At 41.9% G+C, this 27566-nt stretch overlaps 1 protein-coding gene across 5 annotated transcripts in view; it reads right to left on the bottom strand.

Moving 5' to 3' along the window:
* ARHGAP26 (Rho GTPase activating protein 26) overlaps positions 1-27566 on the bottom strand; it is a 475515-nt gene that overhangs the window by 17641 nt on the left and 430308 nt on the right. For 2 of the 5 annotated variants that reach the window (XM_070374543.1, XM_005904295.3), the window contains one exon: positions 3472-3582. The exons of 2 other annotated variants lie outside the window; for them this stretch is intronic. In XM_070374543.1, coding sequence (XP_070230644.1) covers positions 3472-3582 — 111 coding nt within the window. Of the gene's footprint in view, positions 1-3306; positions 3583-27566 lie in introns of all 5 variants that reach the window. One more of the 5 variants, XM_005904294.3, reaches the window with a different exon arrangement.

Genomic DNA, 27566 nt, shown 5'->3' with positions numbered 1-27566 from the left:
ACAAGGGCTGCTTCTAAAAGGAACTACTCCTGCCCCCAAGGACGAGGGCTGGCAAATAAGACACAAGGCAGATAGTTAAATCTGAAGTTCAGATCAATGAGGAATACTATTTTAGTGTATGTCCCAAATATTGCACAGGATATACTTAAAAAAAATTTGTGGTTTACAATTCAAATATAACTGGATATTCGGAATCTTCATTTTATTTGCTAAATCTGGCAGCCCTACGCTGGGGAAAGTTTTCTCTTTGTAAGAATTTGCTAGCCTGGGTCCCAAAGAGTCCCATGTCACACTCTCTCCTTATCAAAAGCCCTGAGTGGTTTGCGTTAGGTAGGGTTTCTACCAAAACAGATCCTGTTGGCACACAGGTTTTATTTGTAGGCTTTGGCTCTGATTAAAGAAATAAAAGATCTCCGCTTTGGTTCTTCTGCTCCCTGTTCTCCACAGAGCACCTCTACCCTGGACACAGAGAGCCTGGGGTGCCTGTGACTCTTCTGTGATGGTGCCCTTCAGACCTCAGTGGGGCCTTCAAGGGCACAAACAAGCTTGGAACCTTCTGCTAGTTCATTTTAATTTTCGCCTCTGAGCATGGCACAGGGCCAGGAAAGCACTCAGAGGAGTTTCCCTCAACTGCCCTTGCAAGCTCTGCAAAATGACAACCCACTATCTGCACTGTCCAGGGAGGCGGGCTCAGCTAGACTGGCGAGATGCAACAGTCTGATCATTTTGGCCTAAATTCCAGGAGCCCTTGTGTGATTCCAGGTTAGGAATTTGGGGTGGGGAGCTTTTCTAGGGGTACAAGTGAAAGAAAAGGGAACACTCCTCCAGTCCCCTTTCTCTGCTGTGCTGTGAAAGGCATCTCCATTCCTGAGCTTGAACTAACAAGCAAAGCAAGGCTTTGAAGAGCAGGGACCGAACCTCTTCCAGAGAAGATGTTTATATAGAAGTTCATGGGCCCATTAATTAGGTCTAATTAAGTTTTTATTTTTAAAAGCTCTGTCTAGGGAAGGAAATCTGAAACTTCATGTTCTGGAAGTGGATTTGGGGGAATGGTTCATTGGACCTGAATAATGGGTATATGCCCCCACCTCTTGGCTGCATATTGCAACAGCAATTACGGGATTTTTGCCCTCTGTTCGCTGGCTCCCCAGCTATCCCCATCCATGCTCACTTTGGCACACATGGTCAGCTCAGTGATAGCCAATTGTAAGTCCTACTCTGTCTCGCCTATTTCAAAACGGCAGCGTCCTGCAGGGTTGTGCAACAGCATCATCCAAATGGCGCCATTACAACAATGGCCAGAGTGAACGGTCCTGAGTAACCATGAACCCAGACATGTGGGATGTGCAGATTCTGCCGCCACTGTCCTCTGCCAATCTGGAAATATTTGGAAAAGGAATAGCTAAAAGAGTAAAACCTGGAAATTTCTGGGTGACAGGAGTGGAGAGGTGGAGATACTGGACAGGCAGTAGGGCCCCAAAGCTTAGAGATATAGAAAAATGAAAACCGTCAAAGCAGAGCACATTTCGTTTTTTTTAGCTGAATGATTCTACTGTCCTGAGGCCCCCGAACCCATTCTATTCAAGGGCCAGTGTTCTGAAGATTTTACTTTCTTTTGATCAAAATGAAGGAGCCACATTTTGGCTCTGGTTCAGGTCTTCATGGGGCAATCAATGATCTAACCAGAACAATTCAAGCCATATATCTGGTGTCCTAGACAGTTAACATCTCCCAGAATGTACCTAAGAAATAATTAGGAGATAATCTGAGTGTCAAGAAAAGTATAATCTGAATTTTTACCTTATTCCCAGGGTGAGGATAAAAGGATATAGGGAAAAGCTCTCTTTTTCCCATTTTCAAGGAAAAAGCTAGACATAAAACCTAGAAAAGCAGGCCAGGCTATCGGGCTGGGAAGCATGAAAACTCAAGTTTGGGGCTACCCATGTATTTGGAAGAAAGAGTGCTGGTTGAGGGCAAGAAGCCCTGAGCTCTGGACTGGACCTCAGGAGTCATGTGACTATGTATAAGCCACTTCTCTGTGCCTTAGTTTTCTTTCTCTGTAATAGGGTTCAGGCCATTTCTTCTCTCAGTCTCACATGAAGATACAATGAAATGATAGGTATGGAAGTGCCTGGAGGAGAATAAAGTAATATGTGTGGGTGTGTGGGTGTATGCGTGCATGCACTCAGTTGTGGCCAACTCTTTGCCACCCCATGGACTGTAGACCGCCAGACTCCTCTGTCCATGGAATTTTCCAGGCAAGAATGCTGGAGTGGGTTGCCATTTCCTTCTGCAGGGGATCTTCCTGACCCAGGGATTGAACCTGCATCTCTCACACTGGCAGGCAGACTTTTACCACTGTGCCAGCTGGGGAGCACCCATGCATGTATGTACACATGTATAAATAGCATGGTGTTTCTTTTTTTTTGTTTTAAATGAGACACAGCTTTATTGATTATTTAAGCCTGTCTGCTGGGCCTACCCCTTGGAGAAAACCAGCTATGAGTAAAAGATGGATGAGAAAACACTGCCATGGGCTGAGGTACTGATGAAGCTTGTAACTGGGCTCTGTGTTTTGCCTGTTTGAAAGCAGAGACTATCACTGCAGGACACACACATGCTGGGGCTGCAGCATCCTCATGAATTGTTTTGTAGCATTTAAACAGCTTCTTTTTTCCAAAGAACTCAAATGCAAATAATTAAGTCTGTGTGTCATCAAAGCAGGGAAAAACTACAGCCTGGGACTTGGAGGGAGCAATTAGGTCAACCCTCAGAAAGAGGTGTTACCTGTTCCCATAAGAGCTAAGGGTTCATGACATCTGGAGACAGACACAGGCTGGGAGCATAACGGTTCCTGGGACTGCATGGAAGGTAAGGAACAATTTATTCTGTATTATATTTGTCTCTCTCCTAACTGGTCTGGGTCTCATCATCTAGGTATCAATATTCATGGCCAAAAACCCAACTCCACAAATAAATGTTGCTTGATGCTACCTGATAAAAATGAGGGAAGAAAAGGCCGGCACGTGTCTCAGCACTGTTCCCCTTGAAATTATGTTATGCTAAAGCACAGAGAGCCTCCTGATTCAGAGAGCAATGTAAACAGGAGCCCTTTCAAGAAGCACTCTCTCCTCAAACTCTAGGCACCACAGATAAATTCAGGAACTGGAGGAAGGGTTCAGAGGGGCATGAAAAATGCCATGCTGGTTCATGCAAATGGTCCCTCCCGGCTTTGGTCTCTGAGGCTGGAACCCCTGACCAGCTTTGGATAAGCAGGAGCAGAGTGATCATCATCCGTAATTTTACCTGGAATCTTCACGAACTGCTTCTTCTGGCCTGTCAAAAAGCAAGTGCAGGTTTGGATGGCAGGGAACAAAGTTGACGAGGAGGCTGAACACTGCATGAAGAGAGGACCAAGCCGATGAGAGAACAACGGCAGCAACAAAAAAGCAAACAAACCCTGCAACAGACCTGATGGGGGATGAGTCGCTGGACGTGGATGAAGTGGGCATAGGGCTGGATGGCGCCGAGAACATGGGCCAAGATGGCGAGAGGGGTGAAGTTGGGCTTGGATTCGGGGGGCTGCAAGACATAACCACCAAAAAACTCGTCAGCACACAGGGAAACCACAGCGGGAGCACAGGAGGGTCAGGGGAGGCCGAGCGACAGGGAGCTGGAGAGACTGGAGGGGCACTGAACCCAGACCGCGTCTTCAGCGCCAAGGCACATTTCTCCAGACCAGACCCCCGTGTCTTCCAAGTAATGCCCGCTCTGGAATTCCTCGGAGTATCAACATGTCTCTTTGCCTGCAGAACAACTGCTTTCTAGGTGATAGGAGCTTCCGCAGTCATGTCCGTTGTGCCTTTGGCCATCAGTGAAAAATGCCCTGAACCCACATCCATAGGTTCCCACACCCACATCCTATCACTGACCTCCATCTGGGGCAGGGCTAGCTTATAACCAGCCTCCAGCTTCTACCACTGTGTGTTTCGAAAGTTGTGTCTCAGCAAAAATGACCTTTTTTTTTTTGGGCCACACAGTCCAGTCCACCAGAAAATGATTTCCTGTTTACATTTTTAACTAAACGGGCTGTGTGCCATTGGAGACCCAGAGAAGGACTGTGGAAAGTGATGGCGGGTGGAGGATGGGTCTGCACACACACCTCCCAGGAGAGGGCACACAACTGCGTGCAGCACCCAGCTGTCCCTCGGAGGTTTGCTTTCCAGTCTTATTCTTTCTCTTTTCAAGGATTTTGGGCATTTTGATGCTCAAAGCAAAAGTCCCAGATGGAAGGCAATGTAAAAATGAACTGAAAGCTTAAATCTGTCAATCTGTTCTTTGATGGGTGGCTGATCAAAAAACTGGACAGAAAAGGTTGAAATCACTCACTAAAACATGATTGGTGGCTTTTAAGTAGTCATGCTAGCCTTTTGACTTATTTCACAAATTATACAAACAAACATCTAGCAACTCTGTAAAACCGCAGTAAGTCACAGATAGCACAAACACCAAAACAACGCAGAAATCACCAGCCACACCACCTGCAGCCCTGGACGGCAGCTGGCCTTTCTGACCCAAGCACTGCACGAATCCAATTCCAGGGAACACACTGTCTAAACATTCCAGAATTTAGCAAGAACACATAAACGTCCTACTTAATGAGATATCTTCAACTCAGATAAGAGACTCAATAATGGCCTTAATTATCTACAGTTGTAACATAAATTCCTACAGAAGTGTACAGTAAAATCCCATTGCGTGAGTTCATTGAATATCCTCAGACTAACTGAATGAAACATTTAGTAAATGCCATTATGGGTACTGTATTTCTAGAATATAAATTCTATGAGCAGGGATTTTTGTTTGTTTTGTTTACTGTTCTACCTCTAACTTCTAAAATAGTGCCTAAGAGGTTTTCAATACATAATTATTCACTAAATTAATGAATCTCCTTTAACCCAACTATCTAGCCACGAGGCGTTATTATAATTCCCATTTCACAGATGTGGGAACTTGGGCCAATTTGAGGCTTCCCTGAAGATACTCAGGCTCTAAGTGTCAGGGCCGAGGTTCCGACCCCAATCTGCTGGCTTCGAGCACAGGGCTCTTGCTGCCACAGTGCGTTGCTTCTGGGTGGCAGGACTTGCTTTGGTCCTCTAGGCTATGCCAAGCTTCTTTACAGATCCACTAGAAACCTTCTGAACCACTGATTTCTGAGTTTCCCTCAGATGCCTACCACATTTGCAAGGGAAAATGCGAATGCAGCAACAGACAGACCCAAAGAGACACAACACATTGTAAATCCCAACAAAATACTCAATCCTGCCTCCAGTCTTCCGTCTGGTAGATTCATACAGCAGATGGAATTCATATAGTAGAAGAGATTACATTCGAAGAGTATGGCTCTTCTCTTCTCAATTATTCCAGCAATGACTAACTTATTGGACACGCAGCGTGATCAAGACAATAAATGGAATACAATTCAGCATTTACCAAGGTCTCTGACTTGCAAAGCATACAGTGTATTTCACGAGATGAGACAAATTTAAAAACAACTATAATATAAGATAGTAAGTAACTTCATTAGTTAAGGGATCAGTTACTCTATGAATAGTTTAATACCTGTTCCCACACTTGATTCTGTCTTGGGTCCTGGGAGGAAGTGCTGCCTTATTTCCACTGGGTAGTCAGTCCTTAGTTAATCCACAGAGCAGCTGCTAAAAGAGGCCCTGCATTCCCTCGTCCTCCTCCCACAACCACCCACCCCCCCACAAGGTAATGACCCAGTGAGCAAGGCCTGGCTATTCCAACTGCAGCCCAGCCTGGGAATCAGGTTCCAACCAGGGACAGTCTGGAGGTTTATGAGAGCAACCCAGGCCCAGAAGCCTGAACTAATCTGTTCCTTTGGTTAGTAGGCAGCAGAGGATAATTTAAGAGTTCTTAAGACTTTATTTATTTATTTATTTCAGTGGCTTCTATAAATAGGAAGGGCTTCCCTGGTGGCTCAGTGGTAAAGAATCCACTTGCCAATGCAGGAGATGCAGGTTCAATCCTTGGGTCAGGAAGATCCCCTGGAGAAGGAAATGGCAACACACTCCTGTATGCTTGCCTGGGAAATCCCATGGATAGAGGAGCCTGGCAGGCTACAGTCCATGGGGTCACAAAAGAGCCGGACATGATTCGGCAACTAAACAACAATAAGCAGGAAATCCCTCCAGCTTCCTACCTCAACTGTACCAAGAATCACTCCTTTGGCTAAAGGCATAGCTGGGAACATAGTCCATGAACACAACCCTGGATATCTAAGTGGTGCTTGGTGACCTAGTACATGGCTGAAATTATCTGGGGTTATGGTTGATCTTAAGCAAGATCAACCTTGAATATTCACTGGAAGGACTGATGGTGAAGCTCCAGTATTTTGGTCATCTGATGCGAACAGATGACTCACTGGAAAAGTCCCTGAAACTGGGAAAGATTGAGGGCAGAAGGAGAAGACGGCATCAGAGAATGAGATTGCTGGATGGCATCACTGATGCAATGGACATGAACTTGGGCAAACTCTAGGACATGGTGACGGACAGGGAGGCTTGGAGTGAGTCGGACACGACTGGGTGACTGAACAACAACAATGGTTGCGATGCAGGACATTCACAATGATCCTAAGAAGTTACTCTTCAGTCTCCATGTCTACTGCCGTAGTATTATTAACTGTGCTTTTTAACAACTAGCAGATTTTCATTTGTCGGCTTGCATTTTAGTTATAGCAATAACATTTATTTGCTATAAAATAACTCCAATTTAGAACTTATTACCACTACATTTTAGCACAACAATAAAATGTACATTCCACAGTACTTCTATGATTTCTAAACTGATTGAAATTATACTTTGCTTGTGCTCCAGAGTCACATTAACAAAACCAAATGTCAACAATACTACTGAACACTCTTAAATACCACAATGGTTGATGCTTGTAGCAACAGAATGACGTAAACATATGAACGTTCCTCCAAGAAATATAGAGCATATTATATATCAGTTTTGATGCAAGCCAGAGAACATATAGGTGGAAAATAAGATGCACAGGGATGACGATAATGGCCAAAGACTATTTGTATAATCTTAATCTCTGACCACAGAAGTGTCTGGCTATAGGTTACTTAAAGTGACAACAGCAATGGTAAAAAACCTAAGACAAAACAAACTAAAACTGGCCAGCTTTGGTATTACTGGCTCTGAAATCGCCAATATTGACTTCTCAAACTCTATTCCCATTAATGAGGCCAAAGATAACAAATAATTGATGTTAGGTTAGAAGAAAATAATTTTATAACTACACTCTTAGCACTTGATCCATGAAGGCCTCTTCACAACCTCAGAGTCCAGCTGAATGCCCTAGCACATTTTTCACCCTAAATATTCTTGGGGTCCTGCCAGGCCCCCACATCAAGGCCCAAGTACAGCCAACAACAGCTTAAACTTTAAGGAACATTTGCTGGTCTGGTTTTGATTCAACTGGAGACTTGCATCAGCTTTAGTTTGCTGATCCATGGTGTCCTCAAAAGGAGTCACACAGCCCAGCCAGCCCCTGTGACATTCACTGGACAGGGAAGAAATAATGGTTTAGGAAGATAAGGCTCAAAGGCCTGGCATCATGCTGGGATGTGGCTGAGAGTTCAAGTACAGTTGTGTGGCAATATCATCAGCTTGACACCCTTCTGTGGTGACTCACTTGACTGATGGGGCATCTGATGCACCAGCCAGGGCATGCCTACTGGGCTGTGGACAGGGCTGCCCCAGCAGGCTCCCAGTTTGATCACAGATGTGGCAGACCCTCTCATGGCTCCAAAGCACAGGAGTGGAAAATCCTGAGCTGGTACAAGATAAGCACCTAGCTGACCATTAATAAGAAAGCTGATCTTCTTTAATTCTGATATGCAAAATTATAGATGATGAAGAAATGAAAAAATATCAAAAGAAAAGCAGTTAAATCATTCATAATTTATTCCACTGATAATCACTTGGCAAATTTCTTCACTTTTCTTGGGGCGGGGGAGGGTTGTGGATAATAATACATATATAGCAGCATGCTTTTTTTCATGTAAGCATTTTCTGTTGTCATTAAGTAACCTTTGATATATTCCCCAAATCATAAAACTCTTTCCTCATTAATGAGGCTAAAAAGCAACTCATGTTAGGATAGAAAAACAATTTCAAAACCACAATCTTAGCAGATGACCCCCTGAAGGCCTTTCTGCAACCCCCCAGAGTATTCTCAGACCTACAGGGGAGTCTACTGTATGGTATGGCCTGATTTATGTAACTCTTTTCTTATTGTGTACATTCGAACTATTATCCCCCCTCAGCCATAAGAAATAGTGCTGCAATTCACATTCTTGTAGCAGACCACTGCTTGTCTCCAGTTGTTTCTTTAGTATAAATTCCTGGAAGTTAAATTAATGGGTCAAAGGCTAGGAGCCTTTTCTAAGGGTCCTGATACATCCTAGGAAACAACTTTGCAGAAAGTTTACACTGAATTGCATTCCCCCAAATAGTATATGGGGGTTGCCCCTTCCCTCTCACCATGGCCCCACCAGCACGGAGAATTACCAATCTGAAGAATCAGGTGGATTTCCCCACCACCCCCACCCAGTCCACAAAGTTACCTTGGCCTCTTCTCTTTCCTAGCATTTCCAGAAAAATGAATATAATTCCTCTCCTGTGTTGTTTCTATCCGGAAGCAAAGTTTACTTTTCTAAAGGGCATTCAGCCAAGAAGGACAAGTGGGAAAGGAGACAGGCAGATGGACAGAGCCAGACTACCGCAGCCTGGGGGGTGCTGGACCCCTGGCCATGTGGTGTGGCTCACCCAAGAGAGATGGGGAGTGGGGGGTGGTTGGTTTAGTGTAGGATCCTCAAAGACAAGACTGACTTGGAGGGATGAGGTACACAGGGGAGCCAAAGAGTGTCTTGTTGGCAGCGTACTGGGGAGAGGTCACAAAACCGACACTGACATCTCTCTGCCAGGCAGTGGTTTGTGACCTACAGGCCAAGCTCTGGGTCATGGGTCTCAGGCCTGGACTGACTACTCCCGCAGTCCCCCTTCCCCGTTAGGCTTGGAGCAGATGGTGCTATTAGACTCAAGGCAGGAGGCCTGCATTTCTTTCTCTTTCCTCCTATAATGAGAAACAAGGGAAAATCCCATGAAAACTTGTAAAGTCCCATCTAATCTAATCCCAAATTAGGGAATATTTCTTCCTTGGGAAATCTCTCTTTATGTCCTCAGTTAAAGTGCCATAAAAACAGAAGGAAAGTCAAACTTCAGTTGGAAAACAAGGTCAAAAGCAATACCAGCAAACTGGATAGTGGTGAATCAGAGTAAATGATACAAAGTGCTCAGATGCTCAGTCGTGCCCGACTCTTTGCAACCCCATGGACTGTAGACCGCCAGGCTCCCATGTCCATGGGATTCTCCAGGCAAGAATACTGGAGTGGGTTGCTATTTCTCCTCCAGAGGGTGTTTCCACCCCAGAGATCGGACCCATGTTTCCTGTGTCTCCTGCACTGCATCACCTCCTCCCGTAGGTGGATTCTCTACCACTGAGCCACCACCTGGGAAGCCCCAGAAGACACAAAAACCAATTTCTATTTGTTGGAAATTTGAACATATTCTTTACATGTATCTTGTCTATGTCCTGAATGTTCAGTATCTGTTAAACGACTTTACAAGAGGAAAACCACAAGCCCCCAAGCATTGTTCTGTATTCTTTTCTGACTCTTATAAGTATGCACAGTATTTACAGATTTTTTTCCCTTCATCTAATATAATTTAATACATATTTTTATTCAGACAATAACAGAGTCCTGATTCTTATTTTAATGAGACTGGCTGGTGAAATCCCCTTACGGCCTTAGCAATTATATGCAATTGCTTTTAAAATGGTTTTTAAATAATTTGCTTTTAAGATAGCTTGACTAGTCTACAGGGCAGCAGCTCTGTTTTCTAGCTTAAAAAATTATTTTTCTAAAGTTCCAAACAAGTGTCAAATTCAGAAGGAGTATTTTGGGAAAGACATACAATTCTGCGATTAAATAAAATCCAAAATCTTAGAATAGGGAATCTGTTATCTTTAAGGCTCTCTGAAACCAATCATTTGAACCTTCTCACATAGAATAATAAAGAAATACGAGGTAGACGGCAAAACTCTGGATTGTAAGTAAAGATGCAATAGTAAAATATAAGTAAAAAGACAATGATCTCAGTTCAATTACTCCATGCTGGGGAAAACCCTCAAGAGAAAAAGGACCAGCAGGGGAAACGGAACAGTGTGCTCTACGCTGCACAGTACTTACCAAGGGGAGTATTCTTTCCTGTTAAAGCCCCTCAATCTTTTTCAAAATCACATTTTAGCTACATCAGAACTGGTTCTTAAAATGTATTTACTTCCTTTCAACTAAATAACCTCACAATTTATGAAACTATTTTTAAGGAAAGTCGGAAACATTTTGGGAGCACTTCAAAGGATCTATAAGGTAACATTTGCTATTTCATAAGACTGAAGTGGTTGCAGAGAAATCCAAGTATCTCCTTACTGTCTTAAACTGAATGCAATACAACCGTCATTCTCTATATAATGAAGATACTGCAAAGACAAACGCATTCACTGTAACAGAAAAGTGACAGTGACACTAGATTCAATCTTCTCCTATCCTGAGGCACAACTTAAGTTTGCTTTAAAGCCACCATTCTAATGCTAGGGTTCTTTAAACTAGTCTTAAAGTTTACAGGCAAGAAACTGTAACTGCCTCAGGGGATTAAGAATGGGGACTGAGTCCACAGGCATGGACTGGACATTCACTTTTTAAAATTTTACATTTGTTTATACTGTTTTGAGCTTTTAAATCATGAGCCTATATTACTTTATAATACTAATGGAAAGCACTCTTTCACTAGGCGCTAGGATAATCAAATATCTATACGGAAAAAATGATATGACCAATTCCACATATCATTCCTAACAGATGGTTTCCTAGCGGATTATAGGTCTAAATGCCAAAGGCAAACAATAAAACAGGGAATAATTCTGGGAACTTGGGATTGAAACTTATCTAATAGGGAATAAAAGGCACTAACCATAAAGCAAAGTATCGATATATGTGACTATATTAAAATAAGAACTTTTATGTATCAAAAGACAAAGTTAAAAGATAGCAAAAGATGGTCTACAACATATAAATACATTAAAAAAGAGCACATACCAGACTATACAGAGAACTCCTACTGATCATGATCAGTAAGAAAAAGCAGACAACCAAGTCGAAAATGGGCAAGACATCTGGGCAGGGATTTCAGAAGAGAAATTGCAAAAGAAAGGTGCTCACACTTTCCGTAATGCAGGAAGCATAGATTAAAACCACAGGGGATGATCCTGCTCACCTACCAGAACAACTAAGACAGCTAACATCAAAATGCTGAAAATACCAAGTGTTTATAAGAAGTGGAATAACTGGAATTCTTATACGTTGTTGGAGGATGGCTGTAAACTGCTCTACTCACTTTAGACAACAGGTTGGTATTACTTAGCAAAAATGAATAATTTATCACGCTCTGTGACTCAGCAATCCATTCCCAGATGTATACCCTAGAGCACAGTGCGTATGTGTATACCAAAAGACATGTATGAGAATGTGTTGAGCAGTTTATCTGTAAAAGACAAAAGCTGGAAACAAGCAAACATGCTCAGCTGCTTCAGTCGTGTCCAACTCTGTAACCCCATGGACTGTGGTCCCTGCTCCCTACCCCCCACCCCCGAGGCTCCTCTGTTCATGAGATATTCCCAGCAAGAATACTGGAGTGGGTTGCTATGCCCTCCTCCAGGGGATCTTCCCAACCCAGGGATCAAACTCACATCTCTGGCATTGCAGGCAGATACTTTACTGCTGAGCCACTCACTGGGGAAGTCCCAAAACAAACTAAAAGTTGAGCAAAAGTAGAATGCAGAAATAGTTTTAGTATATTAATACAATTGTTCATTCTACTATAGTGAAAATAAACGAATAAACTACAGCTATTACACAGGAATGACTTTTAAAACTATTGAGCAAAAGAAGCCAGACTCAAAATAATAAAACAAAATGTTGCATTTTGGGGATGTGCTAAATAAGTCAGTCATTTGTGGATCTGCAGTTGCGAATTCGCCTATTTGCTAAAATTTATTTGTAAGTCCAGAATCAATACTCAAGGTGCTTTCATAGTCATTTGTGGATACATATGGAGTGATGAAAAACTTCAGTCACCCAAGATGCACATTCCCAGCTGAGGTTGAATAAAGGGATGCTCTGCCTTCTGTTCCAGCTCTTCAATGTCTCTATGTGCAAGAAGGCTGGGATATGCCTCACAAAGAAAACATGTGCTTAATAAGCTTTATTCAGGCATAACTTATAGCCCTGCTGGTCCTGAGCTGAAGGTTAATGAATCAATAGTAATATTAAACGAAGTGTCTTTAAATAGAAATCCATGTAAAACAAGGTTATGGATTAATAAGTTGACAAAAACATTGTAAACAGAGGCTGTAGGAACCTAATCCTGTATTTCCTATAGGAGCAATAGTTAGATATTTGCTAATCCAGTGTTTGCAGTAACTTCATGGGATCTTACTGTTGCAAATAACAATTGCCATTCCCTTTCCCAGGGGATCTTCCTGAACCAGGGATCAAACCTGGGTCTCCTGCATTATAAGTGGATTCTTTACTGTCCGAGCCAACAGGGAAGCCCCCTAGAATTTGTATTGAAGAGCTAAAATACAAATAAAAACAAGGAATTGATTACAACAAACATCAGACTAGTAGTTATCCACAGAGAGGGAAAGGATTGTTAGAGGGAAGGAGAAAGTGAGTTGTGGGTTCCTCTGGGGTCCCAGCAACATTGTACTTCTTACCTGGGGGGCAGCTGCTGAAGATAAATTTGTGAAGCTGTATATGTCTCATGCACTCTTCTATATAATAAAAAATATGTATACATCTATCTTAAGACATACCTAAGGACAGTAAGCATATTAATAGCATTCTCTGGGTGATTTTTATTCTTTGTGCTTTTAAAATGTTTTCCATATTTTCTACAATTAATATGTTACATTTAAAACCAAAAAGTTAATACATTTTAATAGAAGAAATGCTCTCCCTAATCATACAAATGGCTACTTTTATTCTCTAGAGAAGGGATGCTTAAAAGGAGCAAAATGACAATTTTGTCTTTGTTACATCAATTCGTGGTTTAGGTTGCATAATACAGTTGGCAGTTCCCAACTGTTTTTACTGTTTCTTTTCTTTTTCAGTCAAATACAAGCAACAAATATTTACTGAGTGCCCCTCCATATGCAAGGACTAAATTTTCCATCCTCTGTCCTCACTGAGAAATTGTGTTGACTGCTCTAGAGACCTTTTTTTTAGGTAAAGTTATTACAGTAAATCAACGGTGTCTTCCTTTCCCCCAGGAGGGGGACATCTCCAATGTTGCATTCTGAGTTGGCTGGACAACAAGTTAACAACACTGCCTCAAGTCATTGGCCATCTGGTATCCCTTTCTATACAGTCGGCTTTCAGGGAATATTTCCTGTTTGGACTAGGGAGAGGAAAAGGAGGTAAAAGGACTTAATAAGAATCTAAATGCCCACTGATGAAAACAAAGGAATATCTAAAATTAGCAGAGGTGGCCCAAGATACTTCAGCTTAACAGTAACCCTGGGGAAAGAGGATTCCTTGAAAAAGCAGTCTAAAATATTTTGCTATGTTCACAATTCTCAGCAACAGAAAAAGCACTTCTGTTGAACATAATATCCAGGACAATTAAATTAAAATACACGGTACAAAGCTTGGTCCGGATACCATGAAAGGCGCATGAAACAGAGAGATAAGGAGACATGGACTTTAATGTGAAGGCCACTGGACATTGCTTGTGCCCCCTAAGCTAATAGCTGACTTCCCTAAAATTCTAGTGTTTATTCTTTAGTCTAAACCTGTGGAAAATTGTCTCTGATCTGATTTTAACCTCCTCAAATGTCTTCCTACTCCATTTATATTTTCCACTCCTGGCCCTGCTTCACAGATGTGACCATGCACAAAACCCACTTTCTCCCTTCGACCACGCTCACTTTCCACAATGGCTGGCTCGGGCTGCAATGAAGAAATGCAATCTCACCGGCTTCATGGTGATTTTCACCCCTTGTTCATTTGCTTCTGGGGAGCTTATTGACTTGACTGGAAAAAACTTTAAATGATTTTCCAGCAAAGTCACCCTTTCCAGTGGTAAAAAAGAGGTTTAACATCTGTGAACAAAAACAAACTGAAGGAAAATGATTTTTATATTCTCTAGTTCTTATACTCCAAAACCAAACACCCACTGGGAAGTCAATGAAAACAGACACAGAAAAATACCATTAATCTAATCTCACAAAATTGAAATTTCTATTTTTCAGATCTGAGGTAGATCCAAATTTACCCTGAACAGTTTACGAGTGACTAAGCCAACAGGAAAAGGGGACAACAGAGGATGAGATGGCTGGATGGCATCACCGACTCGATGGACGTGAATCTGAGTGAACTCTGGGAGATGGTGATGGACAGGGAGGCCTGGCATGCTGCGATTCATGGGGTCGCAAAGAGTCGGACACGACTGAGCAACTGAACTGAACTGAACTGAAGCCAATTAACAATGTCAACAAGATTTTCAATTAAAAAAAAAAAAAAAGATTTTCAATATAGATGTTTAACCCAAAAGAACCATTTCTAGTGATCATTTCAAAATGCAAGTCTGATCATATCATTTCTTTACATAAAACACTCAATGATTCCCCACTGCTTCTAGGGTGAAGACCAAAGCCTTCCCACCTTGACTATTATAAAATCCCTAGCCTGGTTTCTTTATCTTTTACCATTTCAATCCACTCTATCTAATCTATCCTAACCAAACAAACCTCCTAAACACATAGCTTAATAACAACTTGTTGAATGTTGTTCAATGAACACTGTTTCCCACTCATTAACTCTCCAATACCTACTGCATGTAGAATACATTGCTTGCCCTACTAGAGTAGAATGTGTAACTACAACTCACTTGAGTCCACCAGTTTTCCATCTCCTTTTCTTCTGGTTCATTTGGAGAAGTTCTTCTAGACCTCAAGCGATACAGGAGGGTCCAGGGTCCTACCGATACTACTGCAGGGGCAGGCATGTGATCCAGGCTAGTCAATCAGAGGACCCCCTTCCTTCTGGCTACAGTGAGTGAAGAATGGACAGGTAACTGACTACAGCTCATTCACGGGGTCTAATATATGAATGCTCTTCTTCATGAATGCAAAACCTAAATGTATTGGCTAAGGATGACCAGAGAGCCCTTTTTTCTATTACATGGCAAACATCTTTCTGAAAATGAAGTTTTTTGTTTTGTTTTTTACAAGAGGGAAAAGGAGCCAACTAAAATAATAATTTGGGCTCCTGGATCCAATTGTGCTCAAAGTTAGATTCACTCTGAGATTTTCCAAAATTGTAAGCTTATGATTTCCACTTTTTCCCTAAGCTACTTGGGTTCCTGTCATTTGAATGTCTTTCAAAAGACATCCTCAGTGCTCTTCTTTGGAGTCATTACTTGCTCCAAGTCAGCAAACTTTCTTAAGGGTCATATAGTAAATATTTTTTAGACTTTGTGGAACAAGAGGCAAAATTACGGGTATTACATAGTTACATAAATGTTCTAAATGTAGCAGTTTGACAATGTAAAAACCATTCTTACTTCATGAGCCATAAAGTAAAAATAAGAACAAACAAAGAAAAACAAGGTAACTGGTTGGATTTGGACCATTTGGACCATGGGTTCTCCAACCCCTGTTCCAGTCAAACTGGTTTACTTGTGCCATGGGCATGCTCTAAACTTTCTATTGCCATGTTCTTGCTGATGATTTTTCTCCCCTGGAAGGTCTCTCCCCTTGCCACTAACTACCACCCATCTACCATTCAAAGCTCATATAAATCTGAACTCCCACCTGAGGCTTCTCTGTTATCTGAGCAAAGGGAGGTCTTTCTCTTTTGAATCCTTAAGGGCTATTTCTCTTTGGTCTTGACCCCACTTTGCACTGCAGTTATGCTACTCTTCTGTTAACTCTTGTACTGTGAGTGCTTAGTCAGTTTCTTTGGAATTGATAATATCTAAAGGCTGAAAACAGCAACAAAAAAACCCAAAAAACTCCACAGGATCAAAGCAACTAGTAAAGGTTTGTGGATCCATCAGAAGTGCGGGGTAAGACTTTTGGTAGCCAAGGAAGCCAGACATCAGAATATCACAAAAAAGAACAGTTCTCACTTCAGTGTTGTCATGACAGCTCTATGTACAGCTGCTTGTTTGCTTGTCTAGGGTGGTTATGCCCAACAAGTACCACATAGTGGGTATTTCGGACATTTTGTTCCTGGAGGGGAGGGAAACAGGCATGTTGGTCTAGACTTGAAGGATTCCTGTGTCTCTGTAATTCTGGTTGCTCACTTGTGGTGTTTTTCCTTCTGACGACTGTGTAGTGCTGCCTAAACTCAGTCATCTGTCACCCAACCTCCTATCTTTTCACCATAGTATATGTTCTAATATATAATGTAGCATACATAATATTATATATTATGTATGGGAAAGATTGAGGGCATGAGGAGAAGGGGATGACAGAGGATGAGACGACTGGATGGCATTGTCGATTCAATGGACATGAATTTGAGCAAACTCCAGGAGATAGTTTTCCAGGACATAGACTTCCCTGGCATGCTGCAGTCCATGGGGTTGCAAAGAGTCAGATACAACATAGTGACTGAACAAAATATAATATAAATATAAATATTTTAACATTTTCTCTACACTGTTCTTTTTAGTAAACCATGAACAACTATGTTAATCCACTCTAAATGATAAAGCCTAAAGAGTCGGACATGACTGAGCGACTGATCTGATCTGATCTGATGGTTAAAACGAAGAAGAAAAAGTTGTCCAGGCACCATTTAAAACCTTCACGTACCTCAGTGCCACAAGGCTCATATTTTGAATATTTCTGTTCTCAGTCACCAATCTTTTCATTTGCTTTTGCAGAAATGCAGCATATATTTTCCCAAGACCTACTTAATAACCCCAAACAGCAAAATCAGCTAATACAAAATGTGTACATCTATTTCAGGCAAGGTGGTGATGGTCATTTAATATTTTTCTTCTCTTAATTTTGATTATTACTTGTCTATACTATCGTCATCATCAAGTCAACATTTACTTACTGTGTTTTGCATTCCTGGGAGAGCAGGATTTTTAAAGGTAGTTTTATTGAGGGATTATTCACATACTATGAAATTTATCTATTATAAATGTACAACATGGAGAGAGTTGTGTAATAATCACCCATAATTCAGTTTTATAATGTTTCTATCAGTCCCCAATGGTCCCTCCTGCCATTTGCAGCCAAGCCCTGCTCCTGTAACCAGCCATAGGCCACCTGATCTACTTTCGATCTCTAGACATTTGCCTTTTCCAACATTATATAAAAAACTGAGTCCCACAATGTATGATCTTTTGTGTCTGGATTATTTCACCTGCAGATGTTTATAGTGAGCCAAAAGGAAGGTGAAAGAAGATGGTAACAAATACTAACTTTAATTGAATACGTAGTATATACCAGTAATTCTGCCAAGCTTTGGGAGGCATGACCTTATTTGATTTTTCCAAACAACCACAGGGACAGGTACTATTATTCTCATTTTTCAGATGATGAAACAGAAGTTCATAAAACTGAAGGATCTTTGCCTAAAGTCAATTAGCTAATGAATGGATGAGTTGGGATTTGAAACTAGCCCTAAATCTTGGCCACTATGCCATCTGCCTGGTGTTTAAAAAAAAAAAAAAAAAATCTTGAGATGAACCAACAGAGATTTTCCTTAAAAAGAAAAAAAAAAAGATATTTCAACTTACAGGAGAAGGTAATAATATAGTTCACGGTGCTAGAGGAAAAGAACAAACAAACAAACATTTAAAGGTGCCTGGATGGGGAGGCTCACCACAGTGGGCACTCTGGCACCTTCTCAGCACAGTGAGCCTCCATGGGGCACAGAATCCCTGTCTTGCATCCCAGGCTCGCTGCCCCTGCCACTCAGGCAAACCAAAAGAGGCCTGTTCCTCACAGCATCCTTTATAATATGTGCTCTTGTCCTCAGTCCTCTGCAGCCTTTCACTTTATTTAGAAAGCATGTGTTGGAAAACATAAAAATATATCTATATATTTAAGGCTGTTTATGAGCAAATCTCCTCAAAAAGCCTCAAGCTGGTCCATTTGTGCCATCTGTTAAAGGGAAACTCGAAACCACCTGTCTGCCTGCCTGAGCTCTGCTCTTACCAAGGAAGTTGTAATTACCTCTTTGGTGAAGGATTTGAATCATTACAGTAAATCCCTTATTCAGCACATGTTGTATCAGGAGGGCATTCTGACTCTAAAACCCAGGTTTTTTACCACCTTGCCCTGCACAGATGCAGTAAAACCACAGCTATTCAAAGCCTGGCAGAGTAAATTGTGACTTAATCTTGTTTGTTATCCAATGATAAATATTTACTAAACAAATACTTCCTCCACACTTACTACATGGCAGGTACTTTTGCAGGCACTGGGAACACAGCAGAAAACAGGGGAGAAAGGTTTCTGCTCTCAGGCACCTTATGTTCACTCACAGAGAAGGTCAAGGCAGGGTATGAGAGCACAGGCTGGGTGGAGGAAAATATCAAAATTTCCACTTGCATTCTTCATCTGATCCTTATAAGATTTTTATTTTATATATGCTTTCTGATGTGTGTAAAACAATTAGTAAGATAGGTAAATACTTTATAAATAAATAAATAAAACCAACAAATACATATTGGAGGTACTTACCTCAAATATTTTTTTAATGACAATATTTTGATCAATTAAATGATTAAAATTGTTTAGGAACACTATTCTCATGTGTGTGTGTGTTAACAGACAAACAAGTAAACAGCACATCATTTCTTCAAGAGCTATGAAGAAAATAACAAAGAGTGTGAAGACAAGTGCCGATTGGGAAAGAGTGGGTGGGGTGATTCGGATTCCAAGGATGGGGCTGCTTCTTTTAGGAGTAACATCTCAGCTGAGACATCCACCCAGGAGAATGTTCAAGGCTCCTTCTCTTAAAGATCAGGGCATCTTTTTATTTTAACCATGTGGGATTAAAAAAAAAAAACAAATTCCAATTCCTCTTAAGCACCCTCACAGTCTCTTTGCTTAATCAGAGAGCCTTTCACTGGAACGCCGTGTGAACTTAATGGAAAGGGAAGAACTGCAGGGAAGTTCTGCAGGGAACTTTCTGCAGGGAACTTTCTGCAGGGAAGAACTACTGAAAGAAGATTAGTAGTAAATCTAATGGCCTGGCTGTAGCAGAAATCCCAGTGAAAGTGAAAAAGTCGCTCAGTCGTGTCCGACTCTTTCCATGGACTACACAGTCCATGGAATTCTCCAGGCCAGAATACTGGAGTGGGTAGCCTTTCCCTTCTCCAGGGGATCTTCCCAACCCAGGGATCGAACCCAGGTCGCCCACATTGCAGGTGGATTCTTTACCAGCCGAACCACAAGGGAAGCCCAGTAGTGGCTAGTAACAGAATTCCCTAGTTAACAGCAAGACATAATTTTTCTGCAAGAAATAGTTTCCTGATAAAGCTGAAAAGTCATTCTGTTGGGGGAAATAAATGTGTGCCTTTTCAATGAAGTCTCTATGTACCCTAAAGAAAGTATGTTGCTTGTTCCTTTTCAGAAGACATAAATCCCAAACCAACCAACAATCAGTCTGAAGATGTGTCTTCCCTGGTGGGAACTGCCATATATCCCAGGTCTCTACAGGACCAAGCACAAAGTTAGACACCCTAGTTATTATACCTCCATTTTTTGGATCTCTCTTTCACTACCTGAAGTACAACACCTCTGAAGTTCTACTCACTTTTTGTCACTATATTCAAGTTAATTCACCTACAAAGGTATTCGTGGTAAGCTGTCCGTAACATCATCCCCCGAGGTCCACACTATACCTCTGCCAGCTCCCCTCCTTATTGTTACCGAGGTTTATAGGGACAAAATGGTATTCTGCATAGACTTATCCTTCTTCTCATCCTCCCAGGAATTATTTTGTTCCTATAAAATTTTTGATTTATTCTCATGGAATTTATTATTATTTTTGACATGGCAAATATGTCATGTATTCAGTTCAGTTCAGTTCAGTCGCTCAGTCGTGTCCAACTCTTTGTGACCCCATGAATCGCAGCACACCAGGCCTCCCTGTCCATCACCAACTCCCGGAGTTCACTCAAACTCATGTGCATCGAGGCAGTGATGCCATCCAGCCATCTCATCCTCTGTCGTCCCTTTCTCCTCCTGCACCCAATCCCTCCCAGCATCAGGGTCTTTTCCAATGAGTCAACTCTTCGCATGAGGTGGCCAAAGTACTGGAGTTTTAGCCTCAGCATCAGACCATCCAATAAACACCCAGGACTGGTCTCCTTTAGGATGGACTGGTTGGATCTCCTTGCAGTCCAAGGGACTCTCAAGAATCTTCTCCAACACCATAGTTCAAAAGCATCAATTCTTTGGTGCTCAGCTTTCTTCACAGTCCAACTCTCACATCCATACATGACCACTGGAAACACCACAGCCTTGACTAGATGGACCTTTGTTGGCAAAGTAATGTCTCTGCTTTTGAATATGCTGTCTAGGTTGGTCAAAACTTTCCTTCCAAGGAGTAAGTGTCTTTTAATTTCATGGCTGAAACCACCATCTACAGTGATTTTGGAGCCCCCAAAAATAAAGTCTGACACTGTTTCCACTGTTTCCCCATCTATTTCCCATGAAGTGATGAGACCAGATGCCATGATCTTCGTTTTCTGAATGTTGAGCTTTAAGTCAACTTTTTCACTCTCCTCTTTCACTTTCATCAAGAGGCTTTTTAGTTCCTCTTCATTTTCTGCCATAAGGGTGGTGTCATCTGCATATCTGAGGTTACTGATATTTCTCCCAGCAATCCTGATTCCAGCTTCTGCTTCTTCCAGCCCAGCATTTCTCATGATGTACTCTGCATATAAGTTAAATAAGCAGGGTGACAATACACAGCCTTGATGTACTCCTTTTCCTATTTGGAACCAGTCTGTTGTTGCATGTCCAGTTCTAACTGTTGCTTCCTGACATGTCATGTATAGTTAAATATAAACTTCTTAAACAGGGTATTAATAAAATGTCAGTGCTAATCTGTGATTTGGTCAAAAGAACTGAAAGGGTTCTGGAAAGAGAGGGATAAGTTTAAGCTGGACGAGTTTGGGTAAGTTTCTCTTGAGTTGGAGTGTTTCTATTTTTCATTTTGGGGTTTCAAATTAGGGGGGCTATGTGGTCAGCCTTGCAGCTGGAAAAGGAGAATCACCGGCAAGGGCAAAAAAAGCCCCTTTGTCGCTCTCTGCTGAAACAAGATGCAGCAACAGCATACATAGCCTTGCTTCGAAAGTAACAACTCCCACTGGTGTAGACTGCTTACAACCCGCCAGACTCCAGGCTGAACACTTTTGGTCCCTGACTGTCACAATAATCCAAGATACTGGGTTGCTGCCCTGACTTTGCAGAGAGGTACGGGGAAGGCTGGAGAGGTTGAGTTATTTTCTAAGAGCCAGAGAACGGTGGTGCCGGGACTGAAGTGAGACAGCCCGGCTCTAGAACAGCCTCTTCTGAATGCCTGTGCCTACTGCTCCCCCTGCCTACTGCTCCCCTCCAACCTCCCCCAGCTCCTCACAAAGCCCCCAGCACACTTCCTACATGGACCTGGTGCACAGAAGGGCTAGGAGATGGCTGATGCAAACACAGCAAGCTGAATTACAGGGAATTTGCCTGGAGCGCCCTAGAACCTGTTGAAGCAGGTAAATCCCAGTTCCAAGATCTTACAAATAACATTACACAGAAAATGAAAGAAAAACGGCTTGGAAGCTTCTCAATATTTCCATAGGTTATCTGTTTGATAAACGGACTTCTAAATAAAAACACTATTAAGGATGGTGAATTAACCATTAAGTGCAAGAGTCTGGAGTCAGAGCTCCAATAAGCTTTGAATCCTGGTTCTGCCACTTAATTCGCAGTGTGACCATGGGCAATTGAACCTCTGTGCTCCTCATTTTCCTCTCCTGCTTAAAATGTGGATAATTAATAACTCTATCTGAGAGGATTGGTGAGAATTAAAGGGGATCATATATACAACACACTTAGCATACTGAAGCTTGGTACGCAGTAAACATACACTAAGTGGTAGCTATGACCAGACCAGTCAATCCTAAAGGAAATCAACTCTGAATATTCATTGGAAGGACTGATGCCGCAGTTCCAATACTTTGGCCACCTGATGCGAAGAGCCGACTCACTGGAAAAGACCCTGGTGCTGGGAAATACTGAGGACCGGAAAGAAGGGGGAGACAGAGGATGAGATGGTTGGATGGCATCACCAACTCAATGGACATGAGTTTGAGTAAACTCCGGGAGAGATAGTGAAGTACAGGGAAGCCTGGTGGGTTACAGTTCATGGGGTTGCAAAGAGTCGAACATGATTTAGTGACTGAGCAACAACAATATGATGATTGGGATATGCTTGACTTCTCCTGAAAAAGTGGTTCCTCTATTTCAAAGTAAAAAGTAGACTTAAGGACTCAGCACTGTACCATCGATAAATCTGAAGGCATTGATCCAAACAGAAGGGAAAATGAAGAGCAAACTGCACCAGTTCCTAACCAAAAGGCGAGAAGAAGTAATCTGCCTCCAGTTCCAGGGCTTTCATCCCAGGATCGTTTGTCCTCTTAGCATAGCCCCATCACGTGTGCCTGCACAGCAAAGCCCCCGGTGGAAAACACACAGAGACAAGTTCACAGGCACTCGGGTTGTGTTACCAGGGACACAGGGATCAAATAACCAACGCTTAAAGCCCAGAAGTTCATGTTCAAGAAGAGGTGTCAATGCCGAACTCTGGCACATCCATGGACCTTAATTAAGCCCCAGACTCTTCCTCAGGGCAGGGTGGCAGGAGGTGTCTATTTTTCCATTGATTCTCAAAGAAGAGCTGGTGGTGCTGAGGAGAGTGGGCCTGGGGAAGAGAGGAGGACAAGCACTGTCCACCTATCTATACTCATTCTCGGGGTATCCAGGGAGAGAATCTGAATTCCTGGGTGAACAGCTGACAGCTTCCTGAGAAGCCCACACAGAGAGGGCAGGTGGAGGGACAGAGTCATGGGCAGTACTTCTTTCTTGGGGTAGGCCTTCCCCCAAGGATGACTACAAGCTTTAAAGAGCAGCACCACACAAAAGCTCCCGGAGATGGTGCTGCTCATTCTTATAATCTTTCTGCAAGTTGGGCAGCCAGGGTCACCATCATCAAGTGGCCAAGGTAGGCTGAGCCAGACCCTCGGACGTTAGGACTCAATGAAAGGCTTAGTTTCTTGGGGGTGGCACGGGGGGCACCGCAGCAGCTTCCTTTTCATCTTTTCCTTCTAAACCGTGGGCTTCTCAACATCTAACTTCCCCTCTCCCTGTCCTTATCTCTGCCAACAGACTAAATGCTGGGCCTTTAAATAGGGAAGGTCTTTCAAGAATGGTCTAGGGAAGAATCATTGAGAAACTTCCCACAGGAAATGCAAGGCTGAGAGGGAAGAGTAAGGGCTGTGGGGGCAGGTGGTGTGAGGGTGGGAATCCCTACCACTCCACCTCACTTCCATTTGAAAATCATTTGAAAATCACTCTCATTTGAATATCAGACCCTTTTGTTATCCTAAAGGGTCTCGGTAAGGACTGTATGACTCTATGTCTATAAAGGGCCAGGCGCCATCTCAGGCACCTGGAAAGTGCCCTTGACACAACAGCAAGTATTAATACTTTCTGAGTTTGACAAAACAGCAGAATTAAGGAAAGGAGTAGATGACCTAAGGTTCTGGGCAGTTATATCTGCCTTTTCCAAACTAAAACTAACCAGGACCAGGAAGAAGGATGCCAGGGCTTTGCTTAATTCAAATACCCAAAGCCAGCTCACTTTCTCTCCTTCTCCCCACCCTCTTGTTTTGGTTTTAAAAAAAGAGGGGAGCATGTCCCCTAAATATATATTTTTAACACATAAATATTTATTTTTTAAATACAAAATGAAAACCATCATTTCTGTTTCTAGCTATAAAAGCAATTTGTACTCAATGTAGAAATGAAAGAAACAATAAATAGGCAAAACTTCAAACTAAATAAAACCTCCCCAAATTAAAAATAAAACTACCAAATGATCTAGGAATTCCACTTTGAAGAAAATGAAAACACTAACTTGAAAAGATAGCTGGACCCACGTGTCTGTTGCACCATTATTTATAACAGCCAAGATATGGAAACAACTTTCCATTAACAAATGAACAAATAAAGAAGTTGTGTACATAAACACACACACACACACACACACAAACATTACTTGTCCATGAAAAAGAAAGAAATGGTGCCATTTGTGACAACATGGATGGATCTTGAGGGCATTATCTTAAGTAAAGTAAGTCAGAGAAAGACAAATACCATATCATCTTATTTATATGTAAGAATCTAAACTGAAAACAACAACAACAAACCCACTGAGCTCAGAGACCAAGAGAACAGACTGGCGGTTGTCAGAGGCAAAGCAGGGAGGGAAATGGCCGTGAGAGCAGCCAAACGCACAGACTTCCAGCTATAAAATAAAAAAATAAGTCATGGGGCACAATATACAGTATGGCAACTATAGTTAAGAATAATTTATTGCATATTTGAAAATTACCAAGAGACTAGAGTCTAAAAGTTCTCATCACAAGAATAAAATTTGTAACTATATATGTTAACTAGACTTATTATGGTGGTTATTTTGCAATCAAATAATATAAAATCATTATGTTTTACACTTGAAATCAATACAATGTTATAAGTCAATTATACTTCAATAAAACAAAAAACTTAGCAAATGAAACAACTGACAAAGGATTAATTTCCAAAATATACAAGCAGCTCATACAAGTCAATACCAGAAAAACAAACAACCCAATCAAAATGAGGGGAAAAACCTAAAAAGGCATTTCTCCAGAGAAGACATACAGATGACTAATAAACACAAGCAAGTATGCTCAACAATTTTTGCTCATTATTAGAGAAATGCAAATCAAAACTACAATGAAGTATCACCCCACATCAGTCAGAATGGCCATCATCAAAAAGTCTATAAACAATAAATGTTGGAGAGGGTGTGGAGAAAAAGGAACCCTCTTGCATTGTTGGTGGAAATGTAAATTGATACAGCCACTATAGAAGACAGTATGGAGATTCCTTTAAAAAATTAGGAATAAAACCACCATATGACCCAGCAATCCCACCACTAGGCATATACCCTGAGGAAACCAAAATTGAAAAAGACACATGTACCCCAATGTTCATTGCAGCACTGTTTACTATAGCTAGGATATGGAAGCAACCTAGATGTCTATTTACAGATGAATGTATAAAGAAGCTGTGGTGCATATATACAATAGACTACTACTCAGCCTAAAAAGGAACACATCTGAGTCAGTTATAATGAGGTGGATGAACCTAGAGCTTATTATACAAAGTGAAGTAAGTCAGAAAGAGAAAAACAAATACTGCATAATAACGTATATATATAGAATCTAGAAAGATGGCACTGATGAAATTATTTGCAGGACAGCAATGGACAAAGACATAGAGAAGAGACTTATGGGCACAGAGGGAGAGGAGGGAGGAGAGGCTGGGATGTATGGAGAGAGTAATATGGAAACTCACATTACCATTGTAAAACAGATAGCCAAGGGGAATTTGCTGTATGACTCAGGTAACTCAAACCGAGGCTCTGTAACAACCTAGAGGGGAGGGGTGTGGAGGGAGGTAGGAAGGAGGCTCAAGAGGAGGGCACATATGTATATCTATGGCTGATTCATGTCGATGTTTGGCGGAAACCAACACAACACTCTAAGGCAATTATCCTTCAATTAAAAGACAACTAAAAACAATGAAACAAAACCAATCTGACGAAAGGTACCACATATTGTTGACTGGTTCAGAACCTGTGCAGGTACATATACGCATTCATATGTATTTGTTTTGCCCATTAAAATGGCACTATAACCTACGTACTTTTTTATTCTGCTTTTTTTTTTAACAAAGTGGTTTATTATAAAAATATTCTCATGCCAGTAAAGTTTATCAGCAGCAAGATTTTAATAGCTGCACTGCAGGCCGTGGCTGTGCGACAGTTACCAAATCGTCACCACTGTTGGGCATTTAAATTATTTGTTATGATAAGTAATACTGCGATGAAAGTTCCTCCACCTTTGCAAACACCTGCGATTATTTCCTTATGCTAAACAGTAGGAGTGCAATGACTGAGTCAAAGCGCTAGTCCGTCTGGAGGCTTCCGACACCTATTTCCATACTACTCCCAGCAAAGGCCATGCTGCTTCAGAATCCCACCCACAGAGGGCATTCTGACCTCACACACAGACCTCCCCTTCTTCCTCTCCTGGGTATATGAATTTTGTTGCTTCTGTCAAACAAGCCCATCAAACCACTGAGACAAAAACGGGGTAGATCGCATCTAGGTTCAAATCGTTATTCCACAGTAAATGAGAGCTCTAAGAGGAGCTGGCCCTGAACCACTGCACTGTTTCAGAATAAGGGGGTGGTGAGAGAAGGGAGGGGAGGTTTGTTCTGCCTTAGCCTCTTCTCCTGAATTGAGAATCACTGGCTTCCTGCAGTCCATCAGTCAGCAAGCTGAGTCTGAACACTGAATTACAGCAAGGGAATGAATGAGCTTATACACAGTAGGGACACACGCTGAGAGCAAACAAGCCCAGTCACCCCCATCACACCTCGGCTGCGCCTGACACCGGAGATACTCCGGCAGGTGCGATCTCCTTAAGAGGGAATGTTCCTCATGTCCTTTTTTTAAAGGGGAGATAAAAGGATATATGATAAAAAAAATAATAATCTGGGTTGGAGGCTCAAATATTCATCATGAGGATTTCAGCTAGTGAAAAAGAAGCATTCTCCTACTCCCAACGGGCAATAAGGGACAGCTGGCGTTTTGGAGCTGGCAAATTGTCCTGAAAGATCAATGTTGTCTCTGTATTTGATAGACTGATCTGGTCTAACGTTTATTTGTTGAAACAGATAATGTAATATTCAGGCCATCAGTGTGTGCACACATATGCTGTTTTCCCTTAACCCCTTTCCCTCCGTGAAACTTTCAGAATCTGAATGCCTTACCCGCTAACTGGACCAGGGCAAAGGTAACGTCAAATGATGTGGCTTCCTCGGGGAAAAGAGACAGAACAAAGCAGTCTTCAGGAACTACGAGCTATCCAAAATTCTCTTGAAACTAAGAAAATGGAGTCCTTCCCCAATTGCCTTCTACCATCTCCCCAGTCAGAATCTCTGCCTGCTTATAGAGACCACAAAGAAAGGCTTGTTTTGATGT

This window comes from Bos mutus, chromosome 7 (genome assembly GCF_027580195.1).
Source record: "Bos mutus isolate GX-2022 chromosome 7, NWIPB_WYAK_1.1, whole genome shotgun sequence".
Classification (NCBI taxonomy): domain Eukaryota; kingdom Metazoa; phylum Chordata; class Mammalia; order Artiodactyla; family Bovidae; genus Bos; species Bos mutus.
The sequence above is the reverse complement of the archived record's forward strand: the minus strand, read 5'-3'. Positions and strand labels throughout refer to the sequence as shown.